We start from the raw sequence: 14,918 nt of genomic DNA, 5'->3' as shown, positions 1-14,918 counted from the left end.
ACAGCGCCCGTAGTCGGGATCGAACCCGGGTCTCCGGCGCTGCATTTTGTTGTAAGGCAGTAACTCTACCCCTGCGCCACCGTGACTGCCCTTGAAACCTCATGACACCCACCAGTGAAAAAAGCCCTGTGAGGAAATGTTTTGCAGGGCAATGTCGATGTGATAAAAGGCTCGGTCAAGCGGTGAATCTTCCCAGACAACATGCAGCAGAAGGGGTTGTCCTTACCTATAGGGATGGAGGAGATTTGGGTGTAAAGGTCCAGCATCCTGTTACCGTCCACGTCCACCAGGTAGTTCCCCCGACTCTCCTCATAGTCGCAAAAGAAGTTCACAGCCCCCACGTTCTGAAACAGGGAGAGAGAGACAAACTGAACTATAATGTGCACAGTGTGTAGGAAGGGACTGGTTTAAACCGAAGGTAGACACAAAAAGCTGGAGTCACTCAGCGGGACAGGCAGCATCTCTGGAGAGAAGGAATGGGTGATGTTTTGGGTCGAGACCCTTCTTCAGAAGGGTTAAGGTTATGGGCCTGTCCCACTGAGGCGATGTTTTGGGAGACTACAGGCGACTGCCGCAAAATTTTCAACATGTTGAACATTTTTCGGCGACAGTGGCGACAATTTTGTGTCGTATGTTGTTGTACGTTCTGTCGTAGGTTGTCGCCAGGTGTCGTATGTGAATTCCATTAAGTCTAGTCCCTGGCAGTCGCCTAAAAAGGCACCTAAGTGGGACAGGCCCTTTAGGGTTCTTCAGAAGGGTCTCGACCCGAAACGTCACCCATTCCTTCCCTCCACAGACGCTGCCTGTCCCGCTGAGTTACTCCAGCATTTTGTGTCTATAGTGTGCACAGGCAATGACACACATTCACACGTTGCCAGACTCCAGTTCGGTTCAAGAAGGAAATTCAGCTGCTAGTTTACACCGGAGATTAGACACAAAACTCAGCGGGACAGGCGTCTCTAAACACAAGCCGGGATATGTACAGACGATTCTCCTTGTTCTCTGCACAAGTCATCACCCAGCTTTTAGTTTAGTTTAGTTTAGAGATACAGCGCAGAAACAGGCCCTTCGGCCCACCGAGTCCATGCCGACCAGCGATCCCCGCACATTAACACTATCCTACACACACAAGAAACTAGGGCCAATTTTTACATTTACCAAGCCAATGAACCTATATACCTCTACATCTTTGGAGTGTGGGAGGAAACTGAAGATCTCGGAGAAAACCCACGCAGGTCACGGGGAGAACGTACAAACTCCGTACAGACAGCGCCCGTAGTCGGGATGGAACCCGGGTCTCCGCCGCTGTATTCGCTGTACGGCAGCAACTCTACCGCTGCGCCATCGTGATCTGTTGTTTCTCAACTACTCCCAGAGGTCAGATAGTGGCTCCCAAATTGTCGTGTGGATTACCTCCATCCAGAGAACATAGTCCTCACCCTGTGACAACTCCACCAGAGGGGTAGAGGAGCAGCAGGACAAGGGTCAACGGATGTATTTAAGGCAGAGATAGATCGACTCATGATTAGTGCGGGTGTCGGGGGTTGTGGGGAGAAGGCAGGAGAATGGGGTTACAAGGGAGAGATAGATCAGTCATGATTGAATGGTGGAATAGACTTGATGGGCCGAATGGCCTAATTCTGCTCTAATCACATGATCTTATGGTCTTAATAAATGAGGCACGTTAGCCACAGAAGGATGGTCTGGAATTTTAATCACATCAGTGAACCGTGAAAGACTGTGGGTGTAACAAAGACCGGCTCTCTCTCTCTCTCTTTCTCTCTCTCCTCCTCTCCTCACACAATACAATCAAATGTCCTTCACCAGAACACCTACTAGTACTGATGCTTAGCAAAAGGCAGTTTAACTTCAGACTTGACGAAATGAGGAACTTTCTCTGACACATATTACAATGTGAAATGACAGGATAACTAAAATTGTTCAGTGATGTTGCTTGATGTTGATGTTTGATGAATTGCCAACTTTGCTAAACAAAGGCACCTTTGTGCTGTAGAACTATGGCTTTATAAATCTTTTTAATAATGAGAACTGAGATTTAAGGAGGATTGAATGTTGATCTTCACAGAACAAGTAACTAATTGAAACACAAGACACATCTTCACTCCACTGCTGGTGGAAGCTGATTCTGAAACTGCAGAATTGCAACACATGAGTGAGTGGTTCTCAAACTGCTGTTTATCCCCAAACACTCTGCTGCCATCTGTTCTGTTAAAATGCTCACTTTTTTCTATATTCTTTCTTGCTGCCTTCAGCTGATATAAAGCTGGCCACTTGCCTGTTTCACAGCAGTTCAAATAAAATGCCAAAGAATGTTGCAACTCCAAAAGTAATAAAAAAACGTCTGGAAGATTGATTCATGTTTTGTGTGGAACCGATTTAGAAACATAGAAAATAAGTGCAGGAGTAGGCCATTTGGCCCTTCAATATGATCATGGATGATCATCCAATATCAGTACCCCGTTCTGGCTTTCCCCCCATATCCCTTCATTCCCTTAGCCCTAAGAGCTAAATCTAACTCTCTCTTGAAAACATCCAGTGAATTGGCCTCCACTGCCGTCTGTGGCAGAGAATTCCACAGATTCACAACTCTCTGGGTGCAAATATTTCCTCATCTCAGTCCTAAATGGTCTACCCCTTATTCTTAAACTGTGACCCTGGTTCTGGACTCGCCCAACATCTTGATATTATAGACAATAGGTGCAGGAGTAGGCCATTTGGCCCTTCGAGCCAGCACCGCCATTCAATGTGATCATGGCTGATCATCCCAATCAATACCCCGTTCCTGCCTTCTCCCCATATCTCCTGCACAATCCCCATTCTTCCTGCATCTAACATGTCCAATCCTTTAAGAATTGTATATGTTTCTAAAGATTTCCTCTCATCCTTCTAAATTCCAGTGACTACAAGCCCAGTTCTACCCATTCTTTCATCATACGTCAGTCCCAGCCTGGTGAACCAACGCTGCACCAACATCTGTGCAATAGACTGGTTCTTTTTGCTCCTTTTCTTCCCAGAATCGTATCATCTAACTCGGCATGACTCTAGATTCATATAATCCACAATCATATGGAAAATGGACCGTTGGATATGGAAAATGAAGGCAGTGTGAAAGGGAGAGGGAATATATGTAACTCGGCATGGATAAAGTGAACACTCACAGTCTTGTACCATGGGTAGAGGGTTCTAAAACTAGAGGGCACAGGCTTAAAGTGAGAGGGGGGAGATTTAAGAGGGACCTCAGCGACAATGTTTCCATTCAAGAGGGTAGAGTCCGTATCTGGAATGAGCTGCCAGAAGAGGCTATAGAAGCAGACTTTGAAAAGCCATTTCCACAGATTATACGGATGGGAAGGGTTTAGATGTCGATGGGCCAAATGCAGGCAAATGGGACAAGCCCAGTGCGCCAACTTGGTCGGCATGGACAAGATGGGCCGAAGGGTCTGTTTCCGTGCTGTACAGGCATACCATGTTTTGAGCACTTGCGCCCATTTCTGTGTCACTGAGATATCTTCAGCAGTGGATCTCTGGGGGTGAGAAGCAATTTGCTGAACAAGGTGCAAGACTGGAGGTGGACCTCTCATCCAGCAGGAGATTCCAGTGTCACCCCTACAGCTTACGTCCAGTTTAAATACCTCTCTCAAGAACCTGTCCACTGCCTACCGGAGAACGGAGACAAGAAGGCGGAGGTTGGTTGATCATGGGCTCCAAGGCGAGCACAGGTTGCCTGATGCAGGGGCCACCAACTGATTCATGTGTTTACCAACTCCACTTTATAAGGGAGGCAAATAAAAAGCTCAATTTAAAAAATATGTTATTTTGCTACACAAGAGGTGGCACAGCGGTAGAGTTGCTGCCATGCAACGAATGTAGCGCCGGAGACCCGGGTTCGATCCCGACTATGGGTGCTGTCTGTACGGAGTTTGTACGTTCTCCCCGTGACCTGCGTGGGATTTCTCCGAGATCTTCGGTTTCCTCCCACACTCCAAAGACGTACAGGTATGTAGGTTAATTGGCTTGGTAAATGTAAAAATTGTCCCTAGTGTGTGTAGGATAGTGTTAGTGTGCGGGGATCGCCGGTCGACGCGGACCCAGTGGGCTGAAGGGCCTGTTTCCGCGCTGTATCTCTGAACTGAGCTAAACTAAAAAAAGACAAGACGCAGGCTGGAATTCTCTCAGTCGGAAGGAACTGCAGATTATGGTTTACACCGAATATAGACGCAAAATGCTGGAGTAAATCAGTGGGACAGGCAGCATCTCTGGAGAGAAGGAATGGATGACGTTTCTGATGAAGGGTCTCAACCCGAAACGTCACCCATTCCTTCTATCAAGAGATGCTGCCTGTCCCGCTGAGTTACTCCAGCATCTTGTGTCGGTCTTCTCATAAGCTGGGATGTAGTCGTGATCTAATGGTGCTGACCTTTCCTCTTCACCTGTGATGCTGTAACGCGATATTTTACTTCGGAGTCGCGTGAGTGACTACGTGAAGAACCCCGCCAGGACGCATGCGTGCCATATCGCTTTCACGCTTGTGAAACGACAGGCGGGGTGGAACGTTCCCCCGCAGCTGTAAGTTTGAAACCGCGACCTGCAGGTAAGTGATTTACTCTGCGGTAGTGTTTGTCCCCGTGCTGTTTTTACACAGGGGGGGGGAAGCTGGACAAAATAGTGTCCACAAGTGCTGCGAGTGAAGCTGGCTGGGGAGGACCGCGAAGTTGCGGGAGCCAGCAGCAGCTGAAGGCACAAGCCCCGTAAGTGGGATCAGCTGTGCCGACTTTTGGTCCTGCGCCGGCCAGAACACCACGGCCAGGCGGGAGACTATTCAGAATGGGGCCGTCGACTTTGACAAGTCGAAACGGGCAGGAGACGGGGTGGAACGACGTTCCCCCGTAGCGACAATTTAAACCAGGACCTGCAGGTAAGAGTACTGCGGTCTTTTTGTGTTTTCCCATGCTGATTACAGGTGGGGAGCATGGAAAAGTCGAAGAAACCAACGAGGGCTGCGACAAAGCTGGTGGACCAGCAGCGGCCAGCGGCACTTGAATCACCTATAATGGGATCAGCTGTGCCCAATGTCGCCTCCGCACCGGCCAGATCCACTCCGCGGCCAGGCGGTAAGGCAAAACAAAAAACCAGACCGTGAGCGCTGGAGCCGGATGGAGCGGTGTGTGGAGCATTTGCTCCAACGTGACAGGCTCCGGGAGATGGAGTCGAGTCACTGTGGGCTCTATGTAAAACCCACAGCAGCACCTCTTGTAGGGCTGCACAGTGCTTCTCCCTCGTCAGAGGGGAGCACTAGGGGTCAGTTCTGGGCTGATCCTGAAGAGGGGTTTGCAGAACAGAAATCAAGTGTGCAGGGGGTGCAGGAAAGTGAAAATCTACTGGACATGGTGTCCAACTTCATACAGCCAGACCAGACTGGCCAAAACCTGGAGGACACCTGACACCGGGTAACTGTATATCCCTGAATGTTCCTGTAGTAAATAATTGTATATGGAAATAGACATGTCGGATTCATGTCTAAAATATGTTGACACAATTCCTCCTACAGTCATTAAGGCAGATGTGATGCATGGACTCGTTTCCACGGCATGAAATCACAGAGCTTTGAAATCCTCACGTAGTCACTCACGTGACTCCGAAGTAAAATAGTAAGATTAAACGAGAACTTACCAGTTCGAAGTTTGATCGTTATTTTATGAGGAGTACGTTGAGGGAATACGTTCCCTCCGCTCCCACCCTTGGTCATATACTCAACTGGTATTTTTTCTCTAATCTTACTATGTTTAGTCATTACAGTTATCTGTGATTTCACACCGCTGCTTTGAAGAATGACACGCATGCGTCGTGGCGGGCTTCTTCACGTAATCCCTCAACGTTACTCCTCATAAAATAACGATCAAACTTCGAACTGGTAAGTTCTCGTTTAATCTTACTATTCTACACTTCAGTAGTTTGCTCTACCTGTTGTACTTGTGCATAGCGTGACGGTACTCATGTACAGTACGAGTTGACGCAACAAAGATTCTCACTGTATCTTGGTACACGTGACAATTATAAACTAATACCTTTGGTGTATTTCAAAGTCAGTGGCAATCTGCCAACTTGGTCACCCCCCCCCCCTCCCCGGTGTAGGGGGCTTGGTTTGTTATGTCTGGAGGCCACGTCCACACCAGGTTACATGGAAAGCTTTGGGACAAGACTGGACGCTGCCAATCTGGCCCTGGACTAACTCGAGGCTTTGTTGCCGGGTGTGCGGTGGGAATGAGCCAGAATGACCTCAAACTCTTTCCCCATCCAGTTATCAACTCAAATATGTTAGAGGTGGCACGGTGGTGCAGCGGTAGAGTTGCTGCCTTACACCCAGGTTCGATCCTGACTACGGGTGCTGTCTGTACGGTGTTTGCATGTCCTGCTTGTGACCGCCTGTGTTTACTCCGGGTGCTCTGGTTTCCTGCCACACTCCATAAACGCACAAGGTTTAGGTTAATTGGCTTCTATACATTATAAATGGTTCCTAGTGTGTAGGATAGTGCTGGTGTAGAGGTGATTGCTGGCCGGCGCAGACTTGGTGGACCCGAGGGCCTGATTCCACACTCTATTTCTAAAGTCTTTGTATATCATTGCAACGCGAGGGACCTCCAGGTTCATTGTGAGCGGTATAATTGGATTGACAAAACAAAAACTGACCTGATTTTGTGTCTGCTTCAAGGTGATCTAACTCAGCACTCACCTCACATAATAATAAGGGTTGTGCAACAAGTGACTAGTTTTTCTGATGCTATCGATGATCTTTGAAACCATTCATGTTACATGAACACTTTGTCACAGGGCTGCCTGCCAACCCGTTCCTAAGCTGGACATTTATCTACCCGCGTTCTTGGTAAAACAAGAAGGAACAAAGGTTGGACCTGAGAGAAAACCTGCTTGGTAGCTAATCACCAATCAACCATTTAATATTGACTTTAGTTTAGTTTAGAGAGATACAGCGCAGAAACAGGCCCTTCAGCCCACCGTGTCCGCGGCGACCAGCGATCCCCGCACATTAACAATATCCTACACACTCTAGGGCCAATTTTACATTGATACCGAGTCAATTAACCTACAAACCTGTACCTTGAGTGTGGGAGGAAACCGAAGATCTCAGAGAAAACCCACGCAGGTCACGGGGAGAAGATATAGACAGCACCCGTGGTCGGGATTGAACCCGGGTCTCCGGCGCTGAAAGCACTGTAAGGTGGCAACTCTACCGCTATGCCACCGCTATGCCACCCCATAATGCATCCAGCAATTCTGGGAAAGTGCTAAAAGAGCATTCCATTATATAACACGGCAATGTGGTGAATACTAACACGGCAATGTGTCCTCTAATCCCGTTATTGTCCCCGCACGAGCAAAGAAACAGCAAGGGCACTGGACGATAGGGTGGGTGGCACGGTGGCGCAGCGGTAGAGTTGCTGCCTCACAGCGCCAGAGTCCCGGGTTCAATCCTGACTACGGCTGCTGTCTGTACGGACTTTGTACGTTCTTCCCGTGACCACAGGGTTTCCTCCCACACTCCAAAGATGTGCAGGTTTGTAAGTTAATTGGCTTTGGTAAAACTTGTCATTGTCCCTAGTGATTGTAGGCCAGTTAAGAATAAGGGGCAAGACATTTAGAATGGAGATGAGTTGTGAGTCTGTGGAATTCTCTGCCTCAGAGGGCGGTGGAGGCCGGTTCCCTGGATACTTTCAAGAGAGAGCTAGATAGGGGCTCTTAAAGATAGCGGAGTCAGGGAATATGGGGAGAAGGCAGGAACGGGGTACTGATTGGGGATGATCAGCCATGATCACATTGAATGGTGGTGCTGGCTCGAAGGGCCGAATGGCCTACTCCTGCACCTATTGTCTATCGGTGGGGCCAAAGGGCCTGTATCCGCTCGCTGTATCTCGAAACCAAACTAATAGCAGGAGTGGGTGACCAGACCCTCGAGCCTGCCCTCACATTCAGTAGGGTCAGAATTGACCATTGCTGCCCCAACCTACCTTCTGTACCACAAACTGCAGTCCCTCGATTAAATGATAGCAAGTAAGAGCACAGCAAAACTCTCTCTGCCTTCACTACATCTGAAGCCTTCAGCTAATACTTGAAATTCCAAGTAATGGACAATATTTAATTACCGAGGAAATACGCACGAACACATATACATATAAACTGTGTGGAATATTCAAGAAGGAACTGCAGATGCTGGAGAAAGTAGTGCTGGAGAAACTCAGCGGGTGTGGCAGCATCTATGGAGCGAAGGAAATAGGCAAGGTTTCGGGCCGAAACCCTTATTCAGACTCTAAACTGTGTGGATGCAGGAGCTTGACCCTGACGACATTTACACGCAAGGCAGTACGTGCCGTCAAATGGTAAATAGCCAAGGAGTGCAAGGAAGTTGCCCAGAGTCCTCACATGCAAAGCAACAACAGTTAATGTTCCACAACATGTTGCAGCTTACCTGAAACTCGTTCAGCTTCTTCATTAACTCCTGAAAATAATCACACAGCAATAACAACTTAATAAATGTCCAGAAAGCAGTGTCTTGCCCTTTGTCGCGGCACGCACAACCTACTTCCCTTAAACGCACAATGAGATCAGCGTTACATCCAAGTCTGGACAGTGAACACCATTGTGCTGTGCTTTGTGCAGAGTACTGGCCTGAAGTTCTTCTCAGCCAGAGTCTGTACTTGTGTACTCTCTGGCAAAGCTTACTCAATATCCGTGCCGAGCAGAAACAGCGAGAGATTTAAGAGCCACCTTTAAGAGTGTAGTCCGTATCTGCCGTGAGCATCTAAACATTTCCTATCCATGTACCCGTCCAAATGTCTTTTAAATGTTGTTATAGTATCTGCCTCAACTTCCTCGTTGCCTCAATTTAGTGTGATTGGAGCAGAATTAGGCCATTCGGCCCATCAAGTCTACTACGCCATTCAATCATGACTGATCTATCCCTCCCTCCTGATCCCATTCTCCTGCCTTCTCCCCATAACCCCTGACATCCGTACTACTCATGAATCCACCTATCTCTGCCTTACAAATATCCAGTCTTCTGTGGAAATGAATCCCACGGATTTACCACCCTCTGACTAAAGAAATTCCACCCCATCTCCTTCCTAAAGGAACATCCTTTAATTCTGAGGCTGTGCCCTCTGGTCTTAGACTCTCCCACTCGTGGAAACATCCTCTCCACAATTGCTGTGGTTTCAGAATACTGTCGCACCGACGTACCCGAGATCGTGGACCGGGGACTTCTGTTTTCATTAACGGCCCATCAAACTCCACATCCACATCGCCCTTGTTGGCCGGCTGGCTAATGTATCGAGATCCTTCACAAAATCAAAACACAAAGAATGATCACTCCATTCGTTTCCGGGAAAGATGTGCAGTGAGATTATAAAACACTCGCACTGAACAGCATGTGTTGATGTATCACGACACACAATACTCCACAACCCAGCACACGCGGTTAGGATTGTTAAACTACCAGCTATACATATGGCCTAATCAAAATATTAATATTACTGGTTAACATTTGTGGGTTTAAATCATTGAACTGACAATTTGAAAGCTGACCCACAAGGTTGTCTGGCCATCCCCTCCACAGATGCTGCCTGACCCGCTGAGTTCCTCCACCACTGAGTTTAGCTGGTGATTAATTTTAGCTCTTAGGTCTAACAGAATCAAGGGATATGGGGAGAAAGCAGGAACGGGGTAATGATTTTAGATGATCAGCCATGATCATATTGAATGGCGGTGCTGGCTCGAAGGGCTGAATGGCCTACTCCTGCACCTATTTTTCTATGTTTCTATGTTAATCTATCAAAGTAGTTTTGCCTGCGGGATCTCGTTCTCTCCTAACTATCTCCACCCCCGTCCTCCCCACACGATCTCAACGATGTCAGAGGCTTCAGGAAGATGTTGGGAAGAGATCGCAGCAGAGGATTCATGCAATGTACGAATCTGGACTGAGTTCAAATCACACAACTGTTAACGAGAACATTTGGGCCAAGTGTTGTTAATGGATGAGAGTCTCTGCGGTTCCCGCATGCATGAAGTGCACTTCATTAACAGCTCCCCCTTGTACCATTAGCTGAGCCTAGCCCAGGTTGGATGGATTGCCCATTAACCAGAACATCCAAGGGCTGACTGACGTCCTGCGTCATGAGCAAGACTGGAGCTACTCTGAGACAAGGAGGTGGAGAAAGGTTCATCCAGCTTTAGACTTGTAGCCAGGATGAGGGTGTGAGCTACAGGGAGACGTTGAGTAGGCTGAGACTCGCAGGAGGATGAGGGGTGATCTTATAGAGGTGCCAAAATCATGAGAAGAATAGATCGGATAGATGCACAGAGTTTTTTGCCCAGAGTAGGGGAATGGTGGACCAGAGGACATAGGTTTAAGGTGAAGGGGAAAAGGTTTAATAGGAATCTGCGGGGTGACATTTTCACACAGAGGGTGGTGGGTGTTTGGAACGAGCTGCAAGAGGAGGTAGTTGAGGCTGGGACTATCCCAACGTTTAAGAAACAGTTGGACAGGTTCATGGATAGGACAGATGTGGAGGGATATGGGCCAAACACGGGTAGGTGGGACTAGTGTAGCTGGGACATGTTGGCCGGTGTGGGCAAGATGGGCCGAAGGGCCTGTTTCCACACTGTATCACTCTGTGACTCTGTGAAGGGCCTGTTTCCACACTGTATCACTCTGTGACTCTGTGAAGGGCCTGTTTCCACACTGTATCACTCTGTGACTCTGTGAAGGGCCTGTTTCCACACTGTATCACTCTGTGACTCTGTGAAGGGCCTGTTTCCGCACTGTATCACTCTGTGACTATGTAGTTGGTGCAGAAGCTTTCTAAAGCAGGATCCCATCACTGCAGAAGACACAGCCTTTGATTTGCTCTTGCAACCACAGTGATTAAGTATCTGGTGTCAGCAAAGTTTCTGGTCAATGATATTGGCAGGATGCTAATCGAGGAGGATCCTGCAGTCTTCCTTGTGCATTCTACTTGTTTCATCCTCAAAAAATTCCAGAAGATTAGTCAAGCATGATTTCCCCTTCATAAATCTATGCTGACTTTGACTAATCCCGTCACTGCTTTCCAAATGCGCTGCTATAACATCTTTAACAATCGACTCCAGCATCTTCCCCACTACCACTATCAGGCTAACTGGTCGATAATTCCCTGTTTTCCCTCTCCCTCCTTTCTTAAAAAGCGGTTACATTGGCTACCCTCCAGTCCACGGGAACTGATCCAGAGTCGAAAGAACATTGGAAAGTGATCACCAATGCATCCATGATTTCTAGGGCCACCTCCTTGAGTACTCTGGACTGCAGACCATCAGGCCCTGGGGATTTATCTGCCATCAGTCCCAACAGTTTACCTAATACCATTTCCTGACTAATGTGGGTTCCCTTCAGTTCCTCCCTCCCACTAGATCCTCGGTCCCCTAGTATTTCCGGGAGATTGTTTGTGTCTTCTTTAGTGAAGACAGAACCAAAGTACTTGTTTAACTGTTCTACCATTTCCTTGTTTCCCATTATAAATTCACCTGTCCCTGACTGTAAGGGACCTACATTTGTCTTCACTAATCTTTTCCTTTTTACATATCTAAGGATGATAACCTCACAAGCAAGGATACTGCATTTCTCCAGTAATGTAATGATCCAGATTATATACACAAAGTTAAGGGTTTTATATGTTTTCATGCAAATGTACTTCTAAGTATTTGCTGTAACATAAATCTGTTGTATAGGTTTTCTTCTTGGAATACACATCGGAGCAGGTTTAATGATAGCACAGACAGAAATCTATCCAGAGATCCTTCCTCTCGTCAGTGACACAGAAAGCAGGTAAAGAGTTCCCAATGGAGGCATGAGGACACAGTTACACCACTGCACACAACAGCTATTTCTGTGAAGTGACGCCTGCCAGAGCAAATCAGGTTTCGCAGAAGACAGTTTCCCCTAGACATTACTTGGCTGCCGTCCTAGAAAGCCTCATCTGCTAAGTGTAACGTTCAACTCAAGGAAAAAACACCACCAACCAGCCAACAGCATAATATGTTGCCCCTGTTCCATTATCTAAAGGGGCTGCTCCTTGCCTTCTGGCTGAACTTCTCACCCACCATCCTCATCTTTGGACACCCTGTGCGTAGGGGAGCGGGTAGGGCTGAAGATGTCCTGGTCGGGTTGCTCCTGGGCCTGGCCAAGCTGGCCATCCGTGAGTCACGGCGCCAAGCGGTGGAGGGCTCTGCCCGAGCCGGCTGCCTGCCCCTTTACCGGGGCTACGTCCGCGCCTGGGTGGGATTAGAGAGGGACTACACACTGTCCACGGGCACCCTGGGGGGTTTCCGGGACAGCTGGGCACCGTGGGGGGTGGGATGTATCCTGAACACGGAGTGTAACATCGTTGCAGAGTAGTTTATTCAGTATATTTGTTTGTTGTGTATTATAGTGGTGGGTTCTGGTTTGTTTTATTGTAGTGTAAATATTATCTTTAATAATTGAATAGATTTTTGGATTTTTTTTAAAACGCAGCATAATATGTGCAGGAAAGAACTGCAGATGCTGGTTTAAACCGAAGACAGACACAACATGCTGGAGTAACTCAGCGGGACAGGTAGCATCTCTGGAGGGAAAGAATGGGTGACAGTTTGGGTTTAGACCCTTCTTCAGAATATGTTTAATTAAAACACAGTGAGATAGTTCCTTTTCCTCCGCTTTTCTGTGTGTGTGTGTGTGTGTGTGTTTGGTTTAAAATGCAAGTCAAGTACTGTGTGCAATACTGTCCAGGAGATAAGTAGTAAACAGTGCCGGAAATGTCAGGCCTTTTTATATTTAGCAAGTCAGAGATGCTGCTGAGGCTTTAATGATGGTCGGAGTTAAGGGGGATAAATAATCCCTGAAGAGGAACAACTTTATTTCCCTCAAGCACACAAGGCAAGTTTAAAGCTCTACAGAACACTGAATACATGTAACCCGTTGCAATTGTGTCCATATCCTGATTTATGTAAAATTTGCTTTGAAAATCCACTGGTATGAAGAATTAGATCCAATCATATTGCTGTATCTATTAAGAAAGACGAGGAATTTCTTTAGCCAGAGAGGACGGTGAATCTGTGGAATTCATTGCTGTGGCTGTGGAGGCCAAGTCAGTGGGTATTTTTTTTAAAGCAGAGATTGATTGGTTATTGATTAGTAATGGTGTCAAAGGTTATGGAGAATGGAGTTGAGAGGGCAAAACCGATCGGCCATGATCAAATAGTAGCGCAGACCCGATGGGCTGAAAGGCCTAATTCTGCTCCTGTTTTATGATCTAACGGTCTAAAAGTGAAGCTTAGTCTCACTTGAATGTGTAGACCAATGTGTTCCGACATAGATAGTTAAAGATGGCCAAAGCTCTGATCTCTGGTACATGCTGGGTTAGTTCATCCTGCCCAGACACAAAGCAGGGCAGTAACTGGCTTTGGTGTTCCAGATCAAAGCAGGGAGGGGGAATTCATCATTATTGATAATGCTGGATTTGCTCAATACTCTCCAGGATTACTGTGGTGTTGTTTAAATCACAAGGTTATTCCCCACTTGCTCCTTCCTGCTCCTTCACTGGGGCTCACCATCACCTTGTCATGGACAGTCAGTGATGGACAACCAATGTACACACAAGGAACTGCAGATTCTGGTTTACAAAAACAGGCACAGAGTGCTGGAGTAACTCAGCGGGTCAGGCAGCATCTGTGGAGAACATGGATAGGTGATGCTTCACAGAGTGCTGGAGTAACTCAGCGGGTCAGGCAGCATCTGTGGAGAACATGGATAGGTGACGTTTCAGGCCGGGACAATAAATCAGTGATAGATGATAAATGAATGAATGATATTTTATTGTCACTGTATTTTATATAAATGTGCCTTTGGCAGCGATGGTCACATTCCAAAGAGTGAATAAATAAAAACTGGGATTCCACCACGACTTACACCCAGGTTATTGAAGCCGTGTGGGGATGGACACCGTATATCCATCACTAACTGTCCATCTCCTTTGCCAATGGTTTCAAAGGAAGGAAAAATCAAGTGGGGTGCACGTTGGAAGGCCTGCCTGACAACACTCATGATCATAAGGTCATAACGGATAGGGGTAGAATTAGGCCATTCGGCCCATCATGTCTACTCCACCATTCAATCACGGCTGATCTATCTCGCCCTCCTAACCCCATTCTCCTGCCTTCTCCTCATAACCTCTGACACCCGTACCAATCAAGAATCTATCTATCTCTGCTTTAAAAATATCCACTGACTTGGCCTCCACAGCCGTCTGTGGCAAAGAATTACACAGATTCACCACCCTCTGATAAAAGAAATATCCCCTCATCTCCTTCCTAAAAGAATGTCCTTTAATTCGGAGGCTAAGACCTCTAGTCCTAGACTCTCCCACTAGGCAAGTCAAGTCAAGTCACATTTATTTATATAGCACATTTAAAAAACAACTCTTGTTGGCCAAAGTACTTTACATTTGTTATAAGAATAGTATAAACAAACAAACTACATACATATATACATATAGCCCTCGCTCAGTGGACGTCAGGAAAGGCTTGGGAGTGTAGATAAGTCTTTAGTCTTGACTTAAAGGAGTCGATGGAGGGGGCAGTTCTGATGGGAAGGGGGATGCTGTTCCACAGTCTAGGGGCTGCAACCGCAAAGGCACGGTCGCCCCTAAGCTTATGCCTAGTGGAAACATCCTCTCCACATCCACACTCTATCCAAGCCTTTCACTGTTCAGTACTTTTCAATGAGTCTTCCCTCATTCTTCTAAACTCCAGCGAGTACAGGCCCAGTGCCGACAAACGCTGATCATAGGTTAACCCACTCATTCCTGGGATCATTC

General features: G+C 47.2%; 1 protein-coding gene across 4 annotated transcripts in view; it reads right to left on the bottom strand.

Moving 5' to 3' along the window:
• abat (4-aminobutyrate aminotransferase) overlaps positions 1–14,918 on the bottom strand; it is a 95,023-nt gene that overhangs the window by 40,468 nt on the left and 39,637 nt on the right. For all 4 annotated transcript variants that reach the window (XM_033041170.1, XM_033041169.1, XM_033041168.1 and 1 more), the window contains exons 3-5: positions 9,271–9,368; positions 8,501–8,530; positions 227–344 (exon numbers count right to left, since the gene is read on the bottom strand). In XM_033041170.1, coding sequence (XP_032897061.1) covers positions 227–344; positions 8,501–8,530; positions 9,271–9,368 — 246 coding nt within the window. The remainder of the gene's footprint in view (positions 1–226; positions 345–8,500; positions 8,531–9,270; positions 9,369–14,918) is intronic.

This window comes from Amblyraja radiata, chromosome 22 (genome assembly GCF_010909765.2).
Source record: "Amblyraja radiata isolate CabotCenter1 chromosome 22, sAmbRad1.1.pri, whole genome shotgun sequence".
NCBI lineage: Eukaryota > Metazoa > Chordata > Chondrichthyes > Rajiformes > Rajidae > Amblyraja > Amblyraja radiata.
Note: the sequence above shows the minus strand (reverse complement) of the source record. Positions and strands in the feature narration are given on the sequence as shown.